This window comes from Epinephelus fuscoguttatus, linkage group LG12, assembly GCF_011397635.1.
Source record: "Epinephelus fuscoguttatus linkage group LG12, E.fuscoguttatus.final_Chr_v1".
NCBI lineage: Eukaryota > Metazoa > Chordata > Actinopteri > Perciformes > Serranidae > Epinephelus > Epinephelus fuscoguttatus.
Window position 1 is genome coordinate 29,955,321 of NC_064763.1, and position 27,399 is coordinate 29,982,719.

The 27,399-nt window shown below is 41.6% G+C and overlaps 1 protein-coding gene across 2 annotated transcripts in view; it reads left to right on the forward strand.

Annotated features, from left to right (window-relative positions):
• Window positions 1–2,336: 2,336 nt before the first annotated feature.
• The window catches only part of ubl3a (ubiquitin-like 3a), a 43,980-nt gene continuing 18,917 nt past the window's right edge, over window positions 2,337–27,399 (forward strand). For both annotated transcript variants that reach the window (XM_049591697.1, XM_049591696.1), the window contains exon 1: window positions 2,337–2,996. In XM_049591697.1, coding sequence (XP_049447654.1) covers window positions 2,970–2,996 — 27 coding nt within the window. In that variant the 5' untranslated portion in view covers window positions 2,337–2,969. The remainder of the gene's footprint in view (window positions 2,997–27,399) is intronic.

A 27,399-nucleotide genomic window follows, 5' to 3' on the forward strand; every position in this document is an offset into this window, starting at 1 on the left:
TTCCAGCACTCTTCCCTGTTCAATCCAAAGGTTCAACACCCCCAATCTGAGGACTGCCGCCATGTTCTTAAAGGAACTGCATCAAGCAGTGCGTGGGGAAACATTAAACCCGGATATAGAGTCATTTCGACTTCAAAATAAAACATAACAATGACAACGTGAAGTTCAGTGCTGAATTGAGTTTTAAAACATCTGTTACTTCTATTGAATTTGGCTAGATAACTACCAAAATATTTGATGAGGGTGCCAAAATAATACTACATAAAAATTAGAATAACAATGAAATCCTACTTTTCCCCTATATCTTACTTTACCAAGTGATATCACTATTTACTTCAAAACCTCTTTAATTTAACAAAATAAGTCAAAGCTCTTAAATACATTTATTTTTGTTTTGTCTTTCGGTTGCAAGAATATTGCCTAGATAAAAAAGTCTTCACAAAATTATGATTAAGTTCTGGAACTGATCAAATATTAGTAGGTCTATTAGTTCTCACTTTGCGTGTAAGAAACTCTTGTTGTGCCAGGATTCATAAATACAAAATACTAAAAAAGACCAAAAAAATGGTGATTTAATATTTTGTTTGAGGAATTTAACAGCTGAATAGTAGCTTTTAATGTTGAGGATGAGGAACTGGACAAATGCAACACTATTATTCTCAAATTATTTTCTCCAGTTTCCCCCTTTGCTGTGTACATACTCACATAGCCTATATCTATGTGTTAAGTCAATATATAAAGGAGGCACTGTATAAAATGTAAATAAATTGAGAATGCAATGATATGCAAATGTTTTTGTTCTACATTTAATTGAATACAGTACAAAGACAAGATATTTTTTGATATATTTTTGGATTGGAATGGATTTTTTATTTTGTAAATATGAACTCTTTCTGAATATATCAACAATATGTCAACCGCCGACTTCTCTGGGCCTGAGCTCATCATCTGAGATGGACTGACACAAAGTGGAAAGGTGTGCTGTGGTCTGAAGAGTCCACATTTCAAATTGTTCTTGGAAATTATTGATGTCATGTCCTCTGGGATAAAGAGCAGAAGGACCATTCAGACTGATACCAGCGCAAGTTCAAAGCCAGTATCTGTGATGGTGTTGGGGTGTGTTACCCATGTTACCCATGGCATTATGATTAACTTGCACATCTGTGAAGGCACTATGAATGCTGAAAGGTACATACAGGTTTTGGTATGCTACTATCCAGCCAACATCTTTTCAGGGATGCCCCTGCTTAATTCCAACAAGACAATGAGTCACATTCTGTATGTGTTACTGCATCTTGGCTTTGCAGTAAATAAGTGCAGATACCAGACTGGCCTGCATGCAGTCCACCCCTGTCTCTCTCTCTCATTTGTGTGGTGCATCATGAATTGCAAAATACAACAACAGAGCCCCTGGACTGCTGAACAATTGAAGTTGTATATCAAGCAAAAATGAGAAAGAATTTCACTTTCAAAACTTCAACAATGAGTGTCCTCATCTCCCAAACACTTACTGATACTAGTACCACTACTACTACTACTTTTATTGTTTAAAAAAAAAGGCTAACACAGTGGTAAACATGCCCCTGTCCCAACTTTTTGTTGGGGCAACATGTTGAAGGCATCAAATTTAGATTGTATATTTGTATAAAAATATTTGCAAAAACCAATATAGTTTATCAGTTTGAACATTAAATATCTTGTCTTTGGACTGTATTCAATTGGATATAGTTGAAAAAGGAATCATTGCATTCTGTTTTTATTTATATTTATATTCACAAATATATTTTTACATAGCGTCACAGCACAACTTTGTGGGAATTGGGGTTGTAGATTCAAAGTTCAAAATAAGTACATAAATAAATCTTAGTAATTTGTTTACATTGTTAATTTTAAAATGGTTGGTTGGCCACCACACACACTTTTGAAACCAAAGCCACTTGCAATAAATAAAAACATAATAATTACAATGAGGGAAAAAAAACACACAACCAAATCTTTGAGAAAATTTAATAAAAATAAATAAATGAATTAATTAATAAATGTCATTTATCATAATATGTTAAACATTTTGGAGTAAATTGAATTTTCAGTGAAAAAATAGTATGTCTTAATTTTATGGATTTTTTAGTGCTAAATTCAGTTTTAAATTTTACTTCTGTAGAAATGGGCTGGATAACAACCAAAATAGCAGTAATTAATATCTTAATTAATTTATTCATACCAAAAAGAAAAAGAAATAAATGCGTATACTGCGTACTCTAAATATTAAAGTGGTTTTATTTGGAAAAGCCAAACCGGAAGTGCCATGTCGGTTTCCGCTACTAGCTTGACGTCAGTGTTCAGAGGCAGGGTGACAGCTGAACGGGTCGCAGAGGTACAGCAGAGCAGTCCGTATCGCAAACAACAATCATCAGTAATTCCCGGTGTAAAGAGAAGCGCCGACAGCTTTCGCCGTGAGACGCGTTTGTGTACCGACAACCGGAAGTGACTGAGTTTATCACAGGACGGTAACCGTGCGGATATTTTTTGTTCTTCTTCCACAAGAGAGAAAAAGATCCGTGTTCGGATGTGCCAGCAGTGTTGGCTTTTTCGCATGGCGTAGGCACCTTTTCTAAAGCAGGGTACTCTTGATGTGTGGAGGGTCGGAGGAGGCCCTCGGGTCCACAGCTCATCCCGCTATCATTAACGACACCTCCGAATCTCCCAATTTGTGTGGAAAATGATCAGCGACATGATTGTGCAATAGAGAGGAAGCAGCGTCGTTAACACGTCTCGACTACCTCAGTGTTGTGACTGTGGAGAGCAAGACACCGGGAAATACATTGTGCTTTTTTGTTTCCGGCTTTAAAACCCCAACAGCGACGTGTGTGTGAGCTCTCACAGGGGAGACGAAAACAGGGGATATCTGTGTCCTTGTCTTGTGTTGTGAGTGTGTGTGAACCCCTCCGAGGACCGGGAGAACCTTCACGATGACGGGCAGCACCCCAGCAGACATGGTGAGAGAATTCACTTGTCAGTTTTTCACACTTAACCATTTACAGCCATTTATTTCCTCATGGTGGTCACCAAAAAAGAGCAGCTTTGGAGCTGTCTTCAAGGCTGCTACTCCTGGTATCATTAATTTGAGTAGAGAACATCACTGTATAGTCCCAGTGTGACATTGTCCTACCCAAGTTGGGTTTGAGGATCTCCAGTGCAGGAAGCTGTGGCAGTTTAACTTAACTCTCATCTGCATGTGCAAGTTTTACCTCCTCATTTTAACTCCTGTACACCTATACACTTTTGCTGACCATTTTTACACACACTTTGTGCAGTTATAGATTTTCTTTCTCGTGTATTTTTCCCATAGTTTCAGGCAGCCATTGGCTCCCATTGATTTCTCTCTACTATGAAACCCTATAAGCACGCTTCTGACATCTCTTCATTTCCTGTGATCGATCACAGTGAACATCAAGGTATTCTGTGCTCACATAGATTTGAAAAGTTTGCACTGAATTGCCGCTGATGTTCACTAGGGATAAACAGATTAAACATTATATTGATTTGTTGAGCAGTTGCCAGTTGTGATAGTTGAGTAGTCATTTATCAAGCAAACATTTAGCTGGTTTTAGCTTTTTAAATGCTTCTTTTCTGTTTTATATTGCTATAAAATGAAGTATGTCTGAGTTTCTGACGATGTATGTGTATTTTTCAGACTTTTATTTAAACTATAAATTGAAGTAAATGGAAAAATATCACATAGTATGATCAGTAATGAAAAAATAGCAGCCCTGTTGTTCACTCTGAGGGATTGCACGACTCAAGCAAGTTTCAAGAGCCGAGTAATTGATTTTCATATCATTTGGAGATTAATGGGAGATAAAGACAAGTAGTCAAAACACATCCAAATTTCTAAAACATAGCATCATGGTTTGTAATATAATTAGCTGTTATTTGAGATGTAATTGATTGGTAGTAAATGTGCTACAGGATCTACAGGAACAGATATATTAAGTGTTATGTTTGTTAGATTTGTTTGTATTGGCGTTACACAGGAATTTCCAGTTTTTCCCACCTTTCCTGGTGTCTACGGTGTGCTCTATGTTTGATATTTTGTTCGTCTTTCTGCCATGCAAGAAAGCAGCTGAGGAGAAGGCTTGCTGCTGCCTTGGAGTGCACAGTGAGCAGTAATTGCATTGCTGCTACAACCCCATTATGTCACACCTACTGATGTAGTGGTGCTTTAACAGGAGGCTAAACTATAACCTTAAGTCTGTGGTCATCGTCAGGTGACTTTATCAGCTTACCCCCACCCTCTCAAGACGCTATCCTCTTATGACTTATTTTGCCCAAGCTTACAGACTGTGGTGTGTGTTATGAACTCCCATCATAAAGATTTATGTCAGCATCTCATGGGTAAGCTACTCCACAAATTAAAAGGCGTATAAAATGCGTTTAGTTGGGCTCACCCAGTCTGAGACATGATATTTCCTCTCTGTCTGGCAGGTTTATGTCTGTCATCTTTGCCGCTTGTGCGTGGTGGCTTTAAGAATACTTCCAGGTCTATGTATAGACGGGATAAACCACGTAATGTGCCCCTCAGCTATCCCAGCTGTGCCTGTCTCCTGTGTCCACGTTCAGCTGATCCCCTGAACAGCAGGTCCATTATGTTGTTGGGATAATACTACGAGGAAGTTAGAGGTGAGCCGGCCTCGATGTATATGTCCAGGCAAAGCTAAAGCGTCTAAGTATAGCACGTCGCAAGGAATTTTCATGGATTATGGACATAATCATGAGCCGAATGTGTCATTTTCTGATCTCTTAAAGCTGGTGGTTAAATCTAAATAGTGTTCATAGAAAGTCTTGTTACATCACCATCTGTGTAGATGTGTGAGGCTTCATATGAGTTTCAGTCGCAGTGTTATGGGTCAGTTAACAGTCCTCATATTGTTTTTCTTGTGTATTATAAGATGATCATTCAGCCAGAGAACTTTGGTTCAAGCCTTCAGCTGCCCTGCTGAAGTGTCTTTAAGCAATACACTGAATCCCCGCCAGCTGGTTTATAGCTCAGCCCGATTTGTGCTGTGAGAATTTCCCTGTGGGGGAAGTATCGCATTATTATCGCATCATTTATCGCCAGCGTTGGGCATAAAGTTCAACGGAAAAATAATAATATTTTTCAAGCTGCCAACTCTCGAGCATTGTTTTTAAATGGGTTTTATTTCAGCCAGAGATGCCATCTTCGGGCTCATGTTATGAACATGCCTGCAGCAGAAATGTAAAAGTCAAATTCTGCACAGGAGCAAGACGTTTCCAGATTTCTGCCAGAGACAATCTTCAGAGCAATTGCTTCCTTTCGTGGTTTAGCTCAATCTATACATCAGACTAGCCCCTCCGAGGAAATTTATGCTTTTAACGCATCCTGTGTGGTTGAAATCAGCAGCAGATGCACTCTTCACCCCCCCCTCCTCCCTAACTCTCTCTCAATCTGGGGAAGGAGCAAGTGTATGCACACACTTATAAAGCCTGTGTAGAGTGGGAGTGAGAGTAGGAGGAGAGGAGATTGCCGGTGCCAAACATTGTGGGTGAATGAATCTGAGAGAAAGAATAGGAGAAGAAATAGTCGTGCCTCTTGAGAATGAAGGATGGGATTTTTTTTTTCCCGTCTTGGAAAAGAGAAAAGGAGGAGGGGTGGAGGGATGGGAAGAGTGAAGGATGGGGAGGGGAGCAAATTGCCTTCGCTCCAGGCGAAACCTCAGAAGTGCTGACAGGGTTGAAATGGTCCCCATGGCAACAGTGGGACGCTCGGATGTGAGGTCTGCCCGTGTGAGTATGTGGAGGGATTGGGTCGGGGTGCACTGCAGGTATGTGTGTGTTTTCAACAGCGAGCAGACAAGAAAGAGAGAAGCAGGAGATGAATAAAGCACCTCAGCTCTGATAAGACCTGCTGAATAAATACGCTCCACAAAAAAGAATGAGAATCCCACAGAGCAGAGTGAATTTCAAACATCACTGCTTTCGATATGTCCCAGCACGGCAGACAAGATAGGGAGATTCAGGTACACACACACACACACACACACACACACACACACAGGCACAGGGAGATGTACGTGACGGCTCCACTTTATCATAAGAGTAATTCAGAAATTAGCCCAATTCCCGACCTTTAAATCACTGCCCATGTCTCAGATTGTTTTAAAACACGAGTCAATTTATTCATTAGCAACTATTTTGAAGCAAAAATGCCAGAAATTAAATGGCTCCAGCTTCTCAAATGTGAATTATCGCATGTTTTGTCTTTTTTAAAATTGTAAACTGATTACTTTTGAGGTTTTGGACTGTCAGTCAGACAAAACAAGTAACCTGAAGACACTCCCTCAGACTCTAGGAATTTGTCATGGACATATTTTAACAATTGAATTTGTTTCAAGTGTTTTCCAAAATCACATTTCATTTTATATCATTCTAATGCAGCCTTTTTTTCTTAAATCCTTCTCCTTTCAAGCTTCAGAAACAAGAAACAGTCTTGTTTGTTCTTCTAATTGACATACAAAGCACAAGTAAATTATTCATCAGCCGTTAATAAAGCCGCTGGCTGAAGTGATTACAACATGACTGTGTGGCTTCTCCTCCTGGTCGGAAGTTGCGCTGGCATGCATCTGATCTCGATATGAGATGAAGAAATAAACACTGTTACCACACGTACATACTATACACACACACACGGTGGGTAGTGCTCAAACACCCTGTCATTTGTGCAGTGGTGAGTATGTGTTAATTTGTGCTGGAGGTGGCAATAGCAGCCGTTGTACTCAGCCAGAGCAGGAGGTACGATAGAGTGTATTAACCCTTCAAATGTCTTATTGTCAAGTGTGGAGGATCAAACACCAGGCTGTGAAGGAACCGGAGAATCATGTGCACTCACTTTGTCAATGCTGTTTCAGTTGTTAGACCTTCATCATTCATCAGATTGGTCAAACGGCAGCTGCACCCTGTGAGCTCTTTAGGTCTGTGAGGTCTTCTAAAATTGTCAGGAAATGCTGCTGGTGTCCTTTGATGGGAATAGTGTTCATAAAGTTAGTACGACTAAAGTTAGTTGCAATAAATATCGGAAGTTTGTAGGTTGTCATTTCGGGCTGCAACTAACACCTGTTTTTATTATTGATTATTATTTTCTCGACAATTATTAAGTCTATAAAATGTCAGACAATAGTAGAAAATGCCTGTCACAGATTCCTAAAGCCCATCATAATGTCATAAATGTGTTGTTTTCTCTGACAAGTAGTCCAAACCCTAGAATATTTAGTTTAGTATTATAAAAGACGAGAAGAAACGAGCAAGAATTCACGCTCAGAAGCTATAACCATTGATGGTACCATAAATTTGTTGAGATATATATATATATATATATATATATATATATATATATATATATATATATATATATACATATATATATTTATATTTATATATAAACTAAGAAAAGTTGATTTTTGTGTCACTGTATCAGTATGTGGCTAAAAGCTAGTTAGCAGCCAGTGTTACTCTCTGTGTGGCTCATTATAATTTGGATGCTTTGAAAGTGGTTTATAGTTCATTCCCACATTGTTTAAAAGTCCCAGTGGGACACACAGAAACACAGAGACACACCCACAAACACACACACACAAAGGAGTCAAAGGTTAGGGTCGGAGGTCAGCGGTGTGTCGGTCGCAGATCAAAAAACAATGGGTGGGGAATCCTTGCTGCTGAAAACAGCACTCCCCGTCCCTCTTCCCACTCGAGCTTAGCTCAGCACTGACACCGAGTAGCTAGAGACGGAGAGAGAAGTCCGCAGGCGGTTTGCAGCCTCGGGCAGAGAGAGCTGCCTGCAGGGCTTTGATCAACACATTCAGAGGGAGAAACGAACACTATTGGATCCTGACAGTTGGATGAAGCGTGTCACTGAATATGTGCGCGGTTGCCGATGCCATGTGTTGTGAGCCTGAGTCACAGATCAGGATCAGGATTACGTCATCCCGCCCGGGTGCAGGAGTTGATATATCGACTCTGACATTGTCACATGCAGGCCTCGGAGCGACACGGAAAGTTCTGACAGCAGTTCTGTAGGTGCAGGAGTTGTGCTTTATTCATATTAATTTTAGGCATTTCAGGAAATTGATGACTCAGAGTCAGAACACTTACAGATTGTCAAGTGCAGCAGCGAAAAGATCTGTTCCACGAAAAACAAATGACCAGATACTCAGTTGTTAATGGTATTACTGTACACTGAGTGGGTAAGCAACAATAGAAATGAATGGTTGTTTAACATCATATTTTAATTGGCTGTGAGCCCGTGCTTTGTCTCTGTAGAAGGATTGTAAAGCATATCCAGTAGTCCTCTGCGATTGTGTAGAATTAATTCAGTTGTATTGATGCATGTCTGCAACACCAACAGGAAGTCCTATTGAGAACCTCTCGTCCATTGATTGCTTATGTAACTGTTTGTTTGCTTATGTTTGTCTGTGTATTTTTCAATGTGGCATGTGTCTGGGCATGTGCATCCTGTGTGATGCCCTCTATGAATAATGACACCTACTGTACCTGCCAGCACTCCTGCTACCCCCCCCCCTCCCTTCCGTCTTTCATGTCTGTCTCAGCTGATCAGTTATTCATGGTATTCTCTATAGCTGCATGTTTCCTCTATGGGAGTCATACTGCTTGTGGTGGTGAAAAATACCTAGAATATCAGATTTCTAGGAGGCAATAAATATAACCTTTTTTTTTTGTAGCTTGGCAGCCAGGAGTTTTGGATTTCCAGAACTTGCACAGTGCAGACACATGCCATGTATGCTCTGCTTGTGTTAGGCCTGAGTTTCATGCTGCGTCCTTTACCACCTGAAAAACACAAGGTGTATTGGTGAGGTGATAGGTGCTTACTCTTGTGCCAACTTTCAAGGGCACAGAGGCAGGTTGTGCCTGATGTTGCCAAGCGACCAGCTAACTGTATCATTACCATCTAACATCTCAGTCCAAAAGCTTAGCTAGATATATTTGTATTGTTGGAAAAGGTAGCATTTAGCAAAGTTCTTGATTCCCATCAGAGCAAACCCTTGCAGTAGTCTGGCTTTTCGATGTTGAAAGGAAGCGTGGGAGAATCACTATTTGTGGGTGCTTTCTGCCTTACAGGCCTCTCCAAAAAAAACTATTTGATTCAGGGGCTGTGTTTGGATGGGGCAAGATTTAAGCCACCTTTCAGGCTCAATAGGAAGCAATTTGATCTGCTCCTGTCAAAGATTGGACCACCAATCTCTAAACACAGCTGCAACCGTGACATAACTTCTGCTGAATAGCTTTGCATTTGTCTCAGGTATCTAAATAGTGATGCGATAGTGTGCTTAAACCTCCAACTTGTCTTGTTTATGACTGACCAATGCTTAGAAAAGATAAGAAAGTTAAATATTGCTACATGTAGTTACAATTTTGTAAATTAAAGTCGCCTAGCTACATCAAATAAGAATCTGTAGTAATAACTTCAGTCAAAAGTACAAAGAAAAAATCCCATTCACTGTCTGATTAAGTGATTGCTAGTTTTGTATTTTTACATTAAAGCATCTTATTCAGTGGGTGGGATACTAAATTAGTTGAAGCTTCTTTAATCAAACTGTAGGTGTCTTAATTCAACCGTACCCTGTAATCCTCCAAACCTCCCACTGTCTTAAAACAGGTATCTAGCTACTGGTGATTCAGTCAGGTGGATTGCGTTCAGTTACTGGGCGGGTCACTCCACAGTTTGTGCAGTTGTGAGGCCATCTGGAAAAACCTGTTGGGGGAAAACATGCCACCACCAGAGAATTAAAGCTGGAGAGCAATCCCAGCTGATTTCTAGCAGCTGTGGGATTTCCCAAACTGCATTTGGGCTGTTGATAGAGAGCATGTAGTGATCCAGGCCTCTGCCTCCAGTGGCTCCCTTTTCCACAATTATAAAAGAACATTCTCCATCATCCTCCTGGCAGTGGTAAATGCCCGCTACTGTTTCCGTGTGATGGATGTTGGAGCTTATAGCCGAAGTAGAAATGGTGGCTACCTCTCCATTTGGAAGAGCTCTGTGCCAAGGTGGTCTTGACACCCCAAGGGACGCAGCTCTCCCTGGTGCCGAACATCTGGGGACTGTGCCACATGTCTCTGTCACTGATGAGGCATTTCCTCTGCAGCTTCTCATGATGGAACTGTACCCTGGGCAGAACCTGGACAGAGAGAGGCAAATCTTCAATTACCGACTATCCAAGGCACTTTTGCCATTCTGGCAACACATCCATTGGATTTATTTTGTTATTGCAACAATGCCACAGTAAACTGAGTTAGAGGTCATTGAGAAAACAGAAAAAAAGTACTACGTGGCCAGGAGAAGAAAAACAAGATGTCCCCAATAAACAGGAGTGAGGTACAAAAACATTAAAACATGCATCAATCTTTTATTCCAAACTACAATTCATGAACTGTAAATCACAAAACAGAAAAAGCTTTCAAACAACTCAGTGCATGAAACATTAAGAGATAATGACTGTGTGTGTGTGTGTGTGTGTGTGTGTGTGTGTGTGTGAATATTTATTTGGACCTGTGCCTTTTCCTGCAGAGACAACCTTTTATTCGTCTCCAAAAAGCCTCAGATAATAAAGCTCATTATAATCTTGCTTTTCTGGAGTAGACATGATGCATCCCTGCAAGTCTGAGAGGTCCAGGTCTGCAGTCCCTTATCACTCTCTGACTGTGGGATGTCCAGTTTAAACAGGGACAGTATGGACAAGGGTGAAGGGAGTCACACGTCAGCTGCTGCCTACTCATTCGGTGCCTTGCTCCATTGGAACCAGGTTGAGGGTTATGCTGCGATCACTCCCACTTTGGCCCTCCTGTAAAGGTTATACAAAGACTTCTACTGAGTTGCACACTAACCATTAACATCACTTTAAGCAATTACAGCTCAACCCAACGATAAGCTGACTGGGACTTTAGTGCAGCACCACAATTGGTGCCATACATTTTTAAAGGTTACTTGGCAAGAAATAAAACCTACATACAAACAAGACCACGGTATTTCCAGGTGAGCAGAACGTAGCTAATAGAGACAATGTGTTAGAGTTTTTTTACCTGGTTGGATTCGAGATCTGTGGATTGAGGGCCTGACTGACTTGATTGCGGCATGTTTGAGGTACGAAATGCTCTAAAAAACCCCAAGAGCAAGCATGAAGCATCAGTTCCTCTCCTTGCCTCCCTCTGAACCACTTCTTTCAATTAACTTTCCTTTCCTTAATGTCCGTGTCCCACAAGTACTTCCACTTCTCTTTGCGGTCCTCATCTGACTAAAAACAAGACAGTAACGACGTAGAGTATTAAAATGTTATCTGTGGGAGAGATCATAAAGTTCTGGATAGACCTGCAATAAAATGATAAACTTCTATTTACCATAGACAGATATTTACCGAAGAAAGCAGAGGTATCTCCAGGCTGTGTTCAGTTGTTTCTTGTCAAATAATGTGCGGTGTGTGTTGCTGTGTTCCAAAAGTTGAACTTTGTTCATCTCAGGGCACCTGGGAACACTTGCACGCCACAGTGAGAGCGCCGCTACCGTGTGTCTGTATTGAAAACAATGGATTTAAGGGTGCAAAAAATGCAGCATGTCTGTGGGTCCTTAGGGTTGTAATCATAGTAGAGCTAGGTTACTATACTAACCTGATTAGTTTTGCTATTTTGTACATTAACATTAACAAAGACACTCCATTCCTATTTCCCTGCACACTGGAGGCTACCACACGCACTCCCCAACATTAACTCCACTATCAAACAACTCAATTAAACTGGAGTCATTGGACGCATTAATCAAATTGCTTTCTTCTTTGCATTGGGTAACCAAGTGAAAACTGGAGTGAAAATGTTTTTGTTGACTCTAATGCTTTTGCTAATTGAGGCTGGAGACACATTTCACAAAGCAAACTTTAATAACCACTGAGATTGAATCTTCAGGATGAAGCTAGTTATTAGATTTCACTCACCAGGCTTGAAAGTGAGACCCCATCTCCTTTGTTGTCGGTTTGTATTTCGGATCAGCCCAGCCAGAGGACTGAATAGTTCTGTGAGTAACCCAGAGGGTTTCTAAGAAAAAAAATAAAGTCAGTGTGTGCGTGTTGGGATAAGGGCTTATTCTGCTGGAAAATCCACCTCTTTTCAGCAGTCACTGTTGGCAGGTATGGCTTTGCTCAGGCTGAGGAATGTGTTGAAGTACTTCACCGTTTTAGGGGCTCCCGGGTCTCGGTTCAAGAGGAAACTACTGGTCTATTGATTCCGGTCCTGATCTCTCTTGACAGTGAATAGGCACTTGTTTGCTGCATGTCTTTATGTCCTTGAAAATTTATTTTATAGGAGTTGTTTTAGCAGTGTAATTTACACCAAACTCACAGTGCTAATTGTTGATTCCTGAGCTCTGAGCTCTTGCAAAACAGCTCTCTACAGTACATGCTGGACACCTCAGGACAGAAGTAAAACGAGGACAGTGTTCAGCTTTTATGCCAAGTGTTACAGAGTCAGAGCATGACATAAATGAGTGGGTGTGAGTGTGAGTAATATGCGAGCACTCAGATGGCGCCAAGACGACAAAGTCTTAACAAGAATCTGTATGCCTGCAGCCACTTTTGAAGTATGTGTGTTTGTATTTTGTTAATGCCTGCGCACATTTGCATAGAGAAACCAGCTAAAGCACAACCTGTTCTTCCTGTTAAGTGTGACCTGTTTGCTGCTGAGTAACACCCACACTTTTGCTCCAAAGAACAGCGCTAACTAGAGCTGCATCTAAAGGCCATTGTTTGCATGTAGTGGTGTTGTGGCACTGTGCCATTTGGTGCCTTATATCTCTCTGGTAAGTCTGACTAGCCACCACCAAGTCATTGAAATTCTCGGGCAGGAATATAAAACTAAATCAAAGTATAGTTTTCTATTCAAACAATACCACGAACACAACCTGACGCCCTCCATGGTAGCTATGATCCTGACTCCAGGATAAACCAAATGAGCAAAACAACAGCTATGTTATGGTGAAAAGAAAACACATTTACTGCCTCCTTATATTTCAGAAATGAGATTCATAGGATGCTGTGGGCTGGCCGAATTGAGAAACTAAATGAAGGAAGAGAAACTTGAATTGCGAAGGGTTACAGAGTGACACGCAAAGAGGAAGACGAGTAGTGAAACAAAAGCTAATTTAACCGGATTTAAAAAGATCTTTTTTTACTTAAAGCAGTAAACAGTGTGAAAAACACTTTGCTCATTTGTATAATTTCTCATATCCACTGAGTCAGTTCTGTGAAGCGGCACGTTAGCCTCATTGAATATTCTACTCACAGAGATTTTTTTGCCAATCAGTAATGTGAACTAATGTGACTCATTAATGGAGACTAGCAGTTGCTAGCGTTCGTGTTCCTTTTTAGATAATAAGTTTCTAATGGATATTCTGCACAAATAACCTGCTCAATCAATGTTCTTGGTGCACATACTCAATTGATTTCAGTTTTACACCAGGCATTAATTGCTCTGACACACTCAGGATCGTGATGCAGTCTTTTGTTTTAACGTTATTGTCATTCAAGTGATGTTACAGAAGGGGGACTTTCCATGTGCTGTAATTTTCCTACATATAATTTAAATATATGTAAAACAAAAGCTCTCAAGTAAAAAAAGACACTGCACTTCTCTGTAAGTCTAAATGTTGAGTAGAGAGAGAGAGTGTGTGTGTGTGTGTGTGTGTGTGTGTGTGTGTAGGAGAAATAAGGGATGGGAGGGGTAGTGTTTGAGTAGCTCAATAAAAGGAGCCTTTCAGCTGCACTGGAAACAATTTCCAGCTGAGGGGACATTTATATTAAAGCTTCGCCTTTGCCAGCACAGGCTGTTCATGTGTGTGTGTGCGTCAGAGCAGCTCGCTAGCAAGAGTCAACTGTCCCTCTTTCTGATACATTTCGGGACAGGCTGCCATCTCTGAATCAGTGTTTAAATCTGTCCAGATATTCGAACGTCCTGTGCCAGCGCAGTCAGACAGACAATACGCACTGAGGGAATTAGAGGGTCAGTGCTGAGACTCTTTGGGTCCCAGACAGGGCAGACATTAGCCACGGAGCAGTCATCCAGAGGTCAAGCCTCATTGACTGGATGTTCCAACAGGATCAGCTGGCCTCCAGTCCTCACACATATGCCTTTAACCCAGACTTCTACTCTGTTGTGGTTATGACTTAATGAATAACTTTCATATGCTTTCAAAACGAGATGGTCTGACAAGCTTTTGTACTGGAACCCAACTCAGCAATGTGGCACATTTGACTGTTAATGATATTATAGTGTCTAGGGGCTGCAACTATGATTGTTTTCATTATCAATCCATCTGTTCATTTTTGTTGTGAATTGATTAGCCTAATTGTTCAGTCTTTTAAACACTAGCAAATAAAAGAGTACAGGTCAATACCCTCAGATTGGCTGTTTCAGTCGATCAACAGTCCTAAACCCAAAAATATTTAGTTTTGTGTGATATAAATTGAACAAAAACAGGCCACTTCGCTACAGTAACACCTGAAGAGGTTCATGGGTATCGTATAGGTATGCTAATTTAGAATGTTATTTGTGACCGATAGCCACCCCTCCTTCTCCGATCATTAAATGTTAAGCGACAAGTTGCGGCAGAGGTGTTATCATTTCAAATGGGAATAAATCTTGTTTAATTAGACCTGCATGTAGTGTATTGCTTTGCTTAGGGCCTCCTTGTCCCACTCTCTCGCTGTGTTTGTCATGAATGTGAGCTCTGCGCTGGGGATGTTTGGAGTCTGCCCACCCTGCACACAATGACAGGGCCAACTGTTAGCATCACCAACGAATGTCACCTAATGGTTTTAACAACAGAGTTGAGCTGTTTTGGTGTCAGTGTGTGTTTGTTGCGACTGTTAAATGGCTCAGTGTTGGATGTTAGCTTGTGCTAACCATTTAGACATTGAACTGATTGTTAGTGTGTTATGGCAGCAACAGAAAGTTTGCTGAAACTTTCCACTTCCAGTGAAGAGGATTAGTATCCACTAAGGGTTGGGGGGTTTGTCTCTCATATAGGTGTCCACCTCTGCTTATGGGTCATCAGCTTTTTTAGGGGTGCTGTAGTCGTTTCACGGGAGCAACATCAAAGCATTGCCCTGGCGACAGCATACGACAGCATACTCATGACAGATAAAATTTGATTCCTTAGTAAGTGTACTATACCAAGCACTAACTAAACTAGAGTCTTAATCCTCAGCTAAGAATGTGAGCCAGCTTTAGTGCTGAAGCTTTCAGTGGTTTGCCACTATGTGAACAGGCCGTGTAAACACCAATAATCCTGCTATTTTTCTTATTATTAACCCAAACCTTTGTTTGTCTCAACCGCTGAAATCGTCTTCGACAACTTCAGTGTAAAAACACTGCTTCTGGTGTCATTGTACTACAACTTACAAAGACAGTAACCTGCATAGTTTATGTTGAACAGGATGTAACTGTGCATAATTTGGGTACTTGCGTATTTGAATTTGTGAGCTGTAAAGGCCATAGTCAAAGACAATAGGTAGGAAATGCTTTTGGCTTGTAGCTCAAAGGTCGTGTGATGTCAGAGGAAACAATAGGGAGGTGGAAACTTTTTTTTTTTTTTTTTTAATTTTATGATATTCACACAGACCCACACAGAGACAGAGATATGTCGGTGGGAAATAGTCGTAGGAGAGTTTAAGATAGAGGAGACAGCCAGAGACGGGAAGGAAGTGTGTGTGTGTGTGTGTGTGTGTGTGTGTGTGTGTGTGTGTGTGTGTGTGTGTATGTGAGAGAATGTGAATGATAGAGAGAAAGAGCAAGCATGGAGAGAGGGTATATTTGGCCTTCATGCTGTCTTGCACAAATTCATTGCATGTTGGATGCTATGGAACACTCTGACTATGAATATCTCTAATGATCCCAGCAGGGCTTGTGTGTATGTGTGTGTGTGTGTGTTTCATGTGTGTATGTTTCATGTGAGTGTGTGTTATCTGAACGAGCTAGCAGTAATGAAGCATTGGACCTTGGACTAGAATGATTGGGGGCTTATCATCTATTTTTTTTTCATTGTTTCTTGTAATGAGGACGCATCGGTTTATCTTTAGGGAAGCAGCAGAACTTTGACTCACAGAGAGGACATCAGATATCGACCTTTTGTATAGTTTAATTACACATTTTTGTGAAGTGGCTTCACTGTGGCAGAGGCCATTCAGCTAAACATACAGTTACGGGCGAAACAGCAGCGCTCACTGTCTCTTAAATCCATATTCTAGGCTCATGGGTTTGAGGCTCAAATGTTTGTGTGTGAGAAAGGCTGGCACATTTTAGCTAAGTTTAGCTGTCTTCCATTTAGCTCGGCACAGAATAGCTCAGTCAGCTGATCTTGGTGCAGTTACAGTTCATAGGGCAGTGTGGTTTAAGGCTTACCAGAACCATTAAGGCTCAGAGATGGCAGGTAAAGTCATCCTGTTTAATTTTTAATCTAAATGTCACAGTGTTGAATAAACAGGGCTGTATCTGTGAAGCTAAAGTGTGTCAACCTTTAAGCTACCTCTGCATGCATTTTCTGGTGAACTCAGGTGGATATACAAGGAGCAAATACTATATTATGGCTGTGAACACCTCATGGTCACGTAACAGGAAGCGCAACATACTGTAAACAGCACCCCTTGGCAGATTATGTCATCTGCATTCCTATTTTTTTCTGCCTTTGGGTGGAACAATGTTTGTCAAAGATCTTGATTGGGTCCCCAGCCGCTACCCCCCCCCCCTCCTCCTTGCTGCCCCGTTCCTTCCTGTTGTTGCTTCTGTAAGCGGTTGCCTCCACTGTCTCCCCACTGACGCTGCCTTCTTCCTGTTGCGCACAACACAAACATAAGTGATGGCTCAGATCTCAAACCAGACAACAATGTAAAAAACAAACAAAAAGGAAACCCCTGAAGATGCATGTCTTACACACTGTAAACACAAACAGTCGCACACTAACTTTGTGTTTGTCGTGATAATTTATTCAATTAATTTCACTTCAGTTTTTACTGAAGCGCCGGGGCTTCCTGTGGGATTGTGAGTGGATTCTCTGTTGAGTAACTCTGCTAGGCATTGAGGCCACAGTTTGTGTTGCAGCAGATACATTATATTGCTTTGGTGTGGGTATAATGGGTATGAGATCTAATGAGATCTAATACAATATCACAAGCAGCCTCAAAAATGATCTTAGTATTGAATATACACCTTTCACCCTGTAATCTCTTTATTACAGCTATTATTGTTATAATTATTTGTGTGCATGTTAAATCTCTACAAAATGTCTAAATACATCTAATAGGTTTTAGATTTATTATCATATATGCTCACTATAAAGGTATGCTATGCAGGATTGTCCATTTCTGTGTGAAAACACATTTGCCAGTGAAAGTAAAATTAAAAGCCAAACCTAGACTCACTTCTGTTTTAGTGTTTCACTTCGCTATATTTGTGTTTTTCGGGCACTGTGTCCTTTGGATGTTTGCTGCTTATGGTCTGGCACCTGGGAGCAGTTGCACAAAGCACCTTACTTGAAGATTTTCCTTTAAATCCGAGTTACGGCTCCCTTTAAAAAAACAAAGGTTGCACAAAACATCTTGAAGTCTTCTTCTTGAGGTTTCCTCCTGCTCTTGGTCTTACACTTCAGGAACTGCTTTAAGTTTGTTAAACCCTTGCACAGAGGACCCTAGCAACCAAAGAAAGGAAAAGAACAAAAGGTACTTCTGACTGCATCTTCGCTGCAACATGACTGAGTTTATGGCGATAAATGAGGAAAATGAAGGCATCCTGAGAAGAGTGTTCAGCGACTGGGAAACCAGAGAGTTGGAGACATGTCCGTTGCGGGTAAAAACTGTGACAGCTGACGTTAAATAAAGGTTTGGCTTCTTTATATAGCCCAGTGTACCTGATCCAGGTCAGTTAAAAAATGGCTTAATCGGCCCCGATCCTGATCTTTGAGATCAGATTGGGGATGTCCCTAGTCGGTACTTTTTTGATAAATCTCCAAACTCACCTGTGTGCTTTTAAGGTACACGCCCATAAACATCCTGAATACAGAAAATACAAAGAACATAAGAAAAAACAGGCGAAGGGCGGAGTCTCTGCAGGAAAATACAGCATGAGTCTTGTTTTTTAGGAAAATTCTGCATAGTATGTCTTGAAGATTTTATAAATGGCTTGCATTACATCATGTAAACCTGCATCTATTTCTGTCACTGCATGCTTCTTCGTTCCTGAACAGGCTTAGAAAATGCAGTGTGTGTGGGTGGGGTGGTTGGGGGGTGGGGGTGTAATACCCCTGGTTGTTTCTGTCCAGTGCCATCTGGTAAATTCCAGCACAGAGGGCATTTTAGCTTGCCAGCAGTCTCTCTCCCTCCCTCTCACACACACTCACATGTAGACACACATTTTCTCTGCTACACACACACACACATGGCGTCACGTGAGTTGTGACTGCAGGGCAGTACTCTTTTCTGGGGGAGAAAAAGAAAACGCAACGTTGTGGATGTAACTGCTGTCTCCCTGCCGTTTCTCCTCTCTGCTCTGATGTCAGTGCTCTTCCTCTCTCTCTCACATGTTACATCAGTCTCTCCTTTAAATGTCTGCTAAGCCTTTATAGTATCTGTGGAGAGGGACAAAGACGGTAATAGAAAGGGAATGAGTTTTAGATGTGTGCAGCAGTGTGCCGTGCTTCGTCAATTGGGTGAAAAACATCTACAAAAACAACAACTTGTCAGGATTTGAGACACAGAATTGGATTTACCTGCCAGCTATTCACTTTGAAATAATGGAATTTGTCTTAAAAGGTTTTCTCAAATCACAGCCCTTCATTTCAGGCTGAAAACACAACACAAAATTTTCGCCTGCCAGCAGCAGCAGTATTACACTCAGGATCATGACAGGGGATGATAGCACATATTTTGTGTTACATTTATCTGTCACCATCAAACTTCTTATCAGTAATAATACCTGTGTCAACAAAGAGGAAAGCCAGCAAACGTTTGTTAATTCAACACGTTCTCACTCCAACCTCGTCACATATTGACGTTTGGTCATGGACTTTCCACATCCACATATGACGTGCAAAGTATCCTGGTGTGTTGGTTGTTGACGTTCTGGGACACTGTGTGAAGTCTGCCTATTAGATGCATTGTCTGCTTTCAAAAAAGACTTTGTTTTCACTGGAATTTCAACATTTTCATACAGTCTCAACACCACAAAGTGACGTTTTTTTTTCCTTCAACAACTAATACACATGGTTGGGTTTAGGAAAAAACAACAGGGTTTGGCTTTAGAATCTTGCGGGGCACAAACACCGCTCTCTCGGGTGGAAGTCGGTGTTTGTTGGACCCATCCACCACCCCTCCTGCCCACTCCAGTCGGACTTTTGCCATCTTAACTTTCATCCTTGTCCTGCTGCGTTTCCCCCTGACACCGCCAGGCACCATTAAACTATAAGGGCAACTGGCTGCATATCATGCTGACGTTAAAGTCGCCTTTTTTCGTTGGTTTCTGACGCTGCGAGTCACTAACCTCGGGCACGTTATTCTATATCAGAGATTTTCTTAATTATCATAAATCTGTAAATAAATTCTGATTAATCCATCTTAATATAACATGTCAAACAATGAAAAATGTCCATTGCAATTATCTGGAGCACAAGATTGCTTATTTTCTCTGACCAACAATCCAAATCCCAAAGGCATTCAATATAAAATGACATTAAGCTGAGTAAAGCAACAAAATGTCACACTTTAGAGTCTGGAAATAGTGAGCGATCCGCATTTTTGATTCGTAAATGGCTGGACCGTTTAGTCTACTATAAATAATGAATGGAATAGCTTTCTGTCAGTTGACCTTGATTACTGACGAATTATTTAATGTTTTCACATGAGTTATTTTTATTTACTTGGGGCCAGAATGTAAAAAATGCATAAAACTAAATACTGTGTGAAGAAGCAATATTCTAAACCTTAGTCTTAGAGGCATGCATGAAAAACAAGGAAAAGTACTTAGAAAGGACAACCTGAAAGGTTACAAATCAAGTTAATCTTGACTGCAGGGCATCTGCTACACACCGCTGGGGAGACCACCTAGGAAAGAGGCTGGGGTGGGGGGTGGGTGTGTGGAGACGGAGGGAGGAGGAAGGCAGGGGAAGGCAGGGGTCAGCACAGAGTGTGTAGTTCTCTTGGGAGGGGCAGAGCAGTGTGGGGATGCTGTACTTGACTCCAGGGCTTTCACATAGCGGGGGGTCAGGAAAACATGAGGGAGGAAGTCACATTGGTGAGACACCCTGTGATGGAAGTGAGGGAGAGTGAGAGGAGGAGGAGGAGGAGGAGGAGGAGGAGGAAGAGGAGGAGGAGGGAGCAGACAGGGCTGCTGCAGAGCAAATGGTAAGACGAAGGAGGTAAAGGACAGGAGGTCCTTTCATCACAGCCATCATCAGGGATCATCAACCCTCTGTGTGGTCCCTTCACACCAGCAGCATGCCGACATGTGGCATGTTGGCCTTTGGGTTTGTGTCTCTGGTGGTGGCTGTTCTTTTCCAAGCGCCCGAAGAAGCAGAACACAGACGAGAAAGCTGGAGAAATACTGTCTATTTTGGGAAACAGAAATGCCCGGAAATTAAGAGAGAATCCAGTGCTCATTCGGATGTGTTATATAGATTTACAAGCTTTTAGTTCAACAGTATGTTATTGTATTATCAGTATTTTGCTTGAAACACACAAAAAATTGAAGTCAAATTGACTTATATAGTTGTTGTATTAAATTAAGACCTTGATATCTTAAGGATAATGTTCAACCCAGTTTCTAAGGTGGTTTTGTACTCACATGTAACTCAGAATAACATTTTATCAACCTATTTTGTGCAATAGATAGACAGGAAGTTCTTTCAGTCAGTTGTACCACCACATAGACCTGGTGTCACTTTTCATTGTGCTGAGAAGTCAGAGCAGGGTACATTTTGAATACAGAGGACATCATGTAACTCTGCATTGTGCTGTTAAACAAGTAGGGATAGACCGATATGGATTTTTTTTTTAGGGACGATGCCGATACCGATTTTTGCCATCACCCTTAGCCGATGACCGATTATGGACTGCCGATTTTCTTGAGCCGATATTTGGGGCCGATACTGCTTTTGCTCCCTCAATTTACATAAAAAGAAATGACACAATGATAACAAATATTACAGGTCTCAAGTTTAAAATAAGAAACATTTATTGAACAGTAAAAAAATACTAAAACAAGATGGAAAGTTGAGGTAGAACAGGTAGAATATTATTATTATTCAGTGTTTCCCACAGGACAGGAATCTATTCGTGGTGGTGTGGTCCTGGGAGGGGGGGGTATTAAAAATATTTTTCAATACTCATCTGTGTGAAGAAGTGAACATCCAACGTCAGAGTTAATTACTAACGAGCAGAACCACACGGCCGGGCTCCACCGGCTGCAAACCTACATCACGTCAGTGTAGCGTCGCGGCATATTCATTTGGGCTCCACTGACTGCGTACGGAAGCGACACGTAGAGAAGCCAGCGGGGTTGTTTACTGTTTGCCAAGCCGAAAGGCTGCATGTAGGCTGCGTGAAATGTTAAAGCATTTTCCACTTAAGTTATTACATATATTTGAGTTATCTACAAGTTTACTGTACTGTTTGTCATCTACTCGCTTTCAAATGTCCGCCACGGACATTTACGCAATGTCACGGATAAACATGGGTAAATGCATGGAAAATCATCACATATCACCTCTGATAATGGTTTATTCATTTAAAAACACATTGTGCTCGTTTAGCACACTATTTCATATAGTTTTTATCTGCTGTAGGGTCGTGTAGGGGAGCGTAGTGCGACAAAAATAGAAGAGCCGCGTAAAATAGAGAGTTGTCGCGCGACAGACGGGGGTTGTCATGCCGCTCCCGTTGCCAGTGGAGCCGCTGTAATTGATTAACAGGGTGGTGAGCTGCTACGGGACTCGCGCTGCAGTTAACACTACTAACAGCGTGAGTTAATGTCTCTGCACATGTTGAGCTTCCACCTATGTTAATACAGACACAGGCTAATAAAACAGCTAATATAACATGATGAGTTAGAGTTGTTGGACCACTTTTGGACTTGTTTGCCCACATATTTGTGCCGAGAGGTCTTTGGATCCGTTCTGCTACTACGTCTACTTCTTCTTCTTCTGGTGGACCAGGTGCGTTAAGTGCGTCTTTACGATGCATACCGCCACCTATTGCACCGGAATTGTAACGACAAGCTACATTCACAGACACTGAGTCCCATTATAATGTGTTTATGAGCGAGGTCGAACAGGTAGCGCCAAAAGCAGAAAAATCTATATGTGGCGGAGATAATTTATTCGTGGCGCACCGCCACAGATAAATGAATGTATGGGAAACACTGTTATTATTATTATTATTATTATACATTCAAATAAAAAAGAGTTCAGTGCTCTTAAATCTTCCAGTAATGTCTTTATAAAATAAACAAATATTTAAGCTGAAGCATAAATAAAACAACAACTACTGTACACAGTAGGATTCAACAGCTTTGTTCAACTTAACCACATACTTTCAAATGAAAAAAAGTGCCAGGGAAAAATAAATCTGCAAACCCATGCGCGTATTGGCCGATGCCGATACAAGTAAAAAACTCAAATATCGGCCCGATATATCGGCCGGCCGATGTATCGGTCTGTCCTTATAAACAAGAGTGAGTTCCAAAGTGAAAATTGGGTGTTGATGTTAGAAGAAAGTGAGTTAAAGAGACATGCTACAAAAGTTATAGCTCTGATGCAATATCGTTTATATATGGGGATAATAGGGCGCACATTATATTCCGTGTTGGACTCAGCTGTATGCACAAGACAAGTCAAAGACTTAATATTGTAAAGAATGAAAATACTTGGCAGCTGGCCAGTCGCCACATGAACTGGGTGTGAATGTTGGATTATTGTTAGAGCGATTCTTGGGCTGTGCAAGGTGTGCTACCATCGATACAGTCAGGAATGTGTTTAGAAAAGTTTCAGAACAGCTGTTGCTTTCCTTTGCTTTCACACAGTTTGTATCTGGAGAAGCAGGGTGATGTTATCAGTTGATAAATTGCCTCTAAACTGTTGGCAAAAGTCCGCCTCGCTGCAGTCCTTATCAGCCTCGTAGCTGCTGTTTCCTGCAGAACTTCATATTTCTTGGTCGACCAGGGAAACATCATTTCACTACCTGTATCACATTGTCAACCACAGACACATCTTCGTGTCACTGTCCCCCCACTTCTCTCTCTCATCTCTTGCTTCGTGTTTGGGAGAGAAGGACAGACGGTCCATAGACGCTGACAGAGGGATGAGAGGAGAATCGATTAAAGTATACAAGAGCAATTTCACGTCTCGGCCCACAGCTTCAAAAGCAGGGCCTCAGCAGCCAGCCCCAGCAGGCATGTTCGAGCGTGCACGCACAGTGTTGGTGTGTTCATACATGAGCAAATGCGTGTTAATTTAAAACACCAAATAGTGAAGTGGATGAGCAGAGGAACTAAGTGGATTTCACCTCCACGCTTCCTCTTTTCGGCTGTTGCTCTGACCTTCGCTGTTCCCTCCTTGAATCCTCTTTGAGTTCCCTCTCTCATTTCCTCCCTTGGTCCCACGGGCTCGCCTCCAAAAGTGTCAGCGTTTCCTCTGTCTCCCTAAAGCATCAGACCTGGTCATCACTATCATGGCGCCTGTACAGCATCAACACTTTGGAGGTGATGTGTGATACAGGACTCTGCGAATATCTGTCTTTTTCTCTTCTCTAAATATTAAATCTTTCTGTGGGTAGGTTTTTTGTCTTTTGTGTTGTTATGTCTCTCTGTCTTTGCCTGTTTTATGTTTCCTTTCCCTCTCTGAAAGTATTTATTGGAGTTTTGTTCTCCCCGATGACATGACAGTGGATCCACCCCTGGCTGAAGTCTGCTTTGGGGATGGGGCTCAGTGAAAATATTCAAATGAAACCGTCATCTGTTTTTGCTAAGTGACAGTCTTTCTCACTTTACCACATTTCCATCTTCCTTTTATTTTCTCTGGTAATTTAATAAAGTATCTTTGGGCCATGTGTTGACTCTGTTGAGATGTGGAAAAGCTCAGGACGTTCATCCAACAGAGGAAGGAAAGAGTCAAGCTGGCATATGTTTGTGTGTGTCTGGGTGGATGGTGGCTTGTGCCATGTGACCTCTGTGGAGAGATGTTGTGGTGGAGGTGGTTTATTGGTCTCAGGTCTCTCAGGTTGGTGTTGAGGGGTTTGCAGATGTTAAGGATGTCAAAAAAGAACATAAAACTGCAAAAGCTTGTTTTTTTTGGGCGATTCTGGGCCAGCTGAAACAAGATGTAACACAATATTAACGAATCACCTTCTAAGTTGATTGCAGACTTAAAAGCAACAGCTTTATTATCATTTTCACAAAGAAACACTACAATGGATGCTACAATGACATTGCTTGTTTGCCGTCCTTTGTAATTGCCATTCATGCTTCAGAGTGAAAAACAGCAGGGTTGCACCAGTTTATCGATCAAACATCAGTATTGGCCGATAGTTGCATTATTGACTGCCATTGGCAAATGAAATGACATTCACTGATGGCAATAGCTGATGTTTTCCTATGATATCACATTCATTTTGTGCAGGCTAAAAAGCAGGGCTCGAGATTATCGGCGTCCTGTCTTGCTGTGGATCGATAGATAAGTTGTTTGAGATGAACAGAGACGATGAACAGAGACGCCCCTGGATGTCTTCAGGGCAGAAGGACGCAGTAAACTCACTATTGACGTGTCAGGGGACGCACCCTAATAAGACAAATATACACTTTAAATGTATATATTTATGAACAACATAAGAAACTGTAGAGTGTGATCTCTCATAAGTTTTTAGGGCTGAACAGTGGAAAATACTCAAGTATCAGATTGTATCATGGACTATATGTGTCATTTTTTTCTGCAGATGTTATCACATCTTGTGGTGTTGTGACCTCAAATGTCAGACAACATAGACTTATCAGATGTTAATTTCTTAAAAGTTAAGCCTGTTCAGTCTGGCCTAAAACAGAGTTAACATCGTGTTTTTCATGTTTATTAGTGAATTCAGTGACATGGTTTGAGATACTTAATCCACATATGTTTTATGTAAAGGAATAGTTTAGCAATTTGCATATACACTTTCTTTCGAATCACTTTCGTGCGACAAGAAGAGGCTTGACACTCGATTTTCCCTTTAATGCATACGTAAGTGATTAATCTTTACTGTGGCTCGCATGGTTATCCTGTTATTGTGACTTTTGCGGTGAACAAAGAAGGTAGCATCAAAATGAGGGCAGCCAGAGACGTAGTGACAGCTGGTAAACGTGCTTTTGTGTGAATGTTTAGCTGGGCTTGAACCTTAACAACTAATCAGGTTAGCTAACACTGCAGTGTGTGGTACGGTCCATCAGTCCCTGCACTATCTTCATCACACCGTCCACACACAGTGTCCTGTCAGCGTGTGGGTTTCCATTAGGTAATGCATTGTTGTCTACTTAAGTTTTGGCTCACATTTGGCATGTTAATTCATTTGGCCCTCGGGTGTCAAACAGCCATTTTGAAATGTGAAGAAGCAAGACGTAGAGTTGAGGGAGAGACAGGAGGCAGCCATGCGAAGTAAACCTGCGTCAACCTCTTTGTGACAGCTCTGATCACAGAGAGGAAGCGATAGGAGGAACGTGTGATCAAAGGCACCTACCTGGCGCCTGTCAGGAGAGAGGAATGCAGCCCTGGGTGTGTCAGGAGAGAGGAATGCAGCCCTGGGTGTGTGTGTGTGCCAGTTAAGCGAGGCAAGTTTTCAGAGAAGATACCAAGAGGGGAGATGACAGTATGAAAGGAAGCTCTACCTGTTTCTGGTGAGAGGAGAGGCAGTCGATGGATTAAAGGGTTATCTGTTTGTAAACGGGGAGAAGGGATTGAGGACAGAGTGCGGAGAGCTGTCAGAGGTACAGTGCCGGCTGGAGCGCAGGAAACCGCCTATCACGCTGATGACAGGAAGGAGAGGGAGGGAGAAGAGGAGCAGAGTGGTTTTATGGTTGTGATAAGGATGTCAGCGTATCAAAGGATAGGTCTGTATGAATGACAGTACAAAAGGACAAGGGCTTGGAGAGATATATGAGGTATGATGGGGCAACTAAGTAATGAGACGTGTTACTGAAGTAGTGAGAGCAACTGAAGGAGGAAGGGAGTTTTGTCGCTCATTTTCTCCTGGATCTAAAACCCAGACATACAACTGCAGCAGTGGGATAATGATGTTCATCGCTGCAAGCACAACTCCGTGTGGGTCAGAGTTTAAGTCTGAAAAAGAAGACATTAAAATACAGAAATTCTCAATGTCAAATAATGAGTTTTCCCAAGCTTAGATTATGTATTTTTAGTCTTCGCAGAGGAGCTGTAAGAGGAGGGCTTCTTTGCTTTGTGCAATTAAACTGCCACCGGATGCTACAACAAAGGAAAGAAACCTTAATTTAACAACACTATTAGAACTGTAATGTAGCCATTAGCTGGCTCCGCCACAGGAAGTTAGCGTGAGACACCAGAAAGTGCATCTGATGAAGGTTTGTGGTGTTGGCTCTTACAAGCTCTCTTACAGTAGGTCCTCTCTTTAATGATTAATGGCCGTAATAGAGTCCAACAGGAAGAAGGTCTGTGTTTTATGCCCAGGCTGCTCACTTTATAGACAAACAGGGACACTGGAAGAAATAGTGGGAATTAGTCTTGTTTTCTTAAGCGTATTATCGCCTGAATTGTTGTGTGTTACCTTGGAATAAGCCATTTATATCCACATACCAAGCAGGTCCTCTTCCACGGAGTCTGCCATATTGCACTGCCATGTATGTATAGCTGCCAAAAACAGAAAACAAAACATTGGCTCTAGATAGGCCACTGTAGCTCTCCTACACGCTTGGCACACGCAACAATTTTCAGTTGGTTGCGGTCTGCAGCCTCAGCTGCTAGATGCAGCTAAATAAGGTATGTACCTGACTCAGAGTTTTGCCCATCAAATCACATTCAGCCATTCAATGCAGATATTCGATGATTCATTTATTTCCATATAAAGTTTGCAGGACGTTCTGTGTAACAGTGGCATTCACGTAACACAGTAAACAAACTAACAATGGGTCGGAAATGTGCAATGACATTTTTTACCGACACAACAAACAAACAAAAGCCAGAGACTCTGTCGTATTAAGTTGCTGTGAGCTGTTAATTCAACATTTACCAGCAGAGGAGAGAAGATAATGTTATCTCGGAAACGTATGGTGCAGAGACTCACTTCCTGT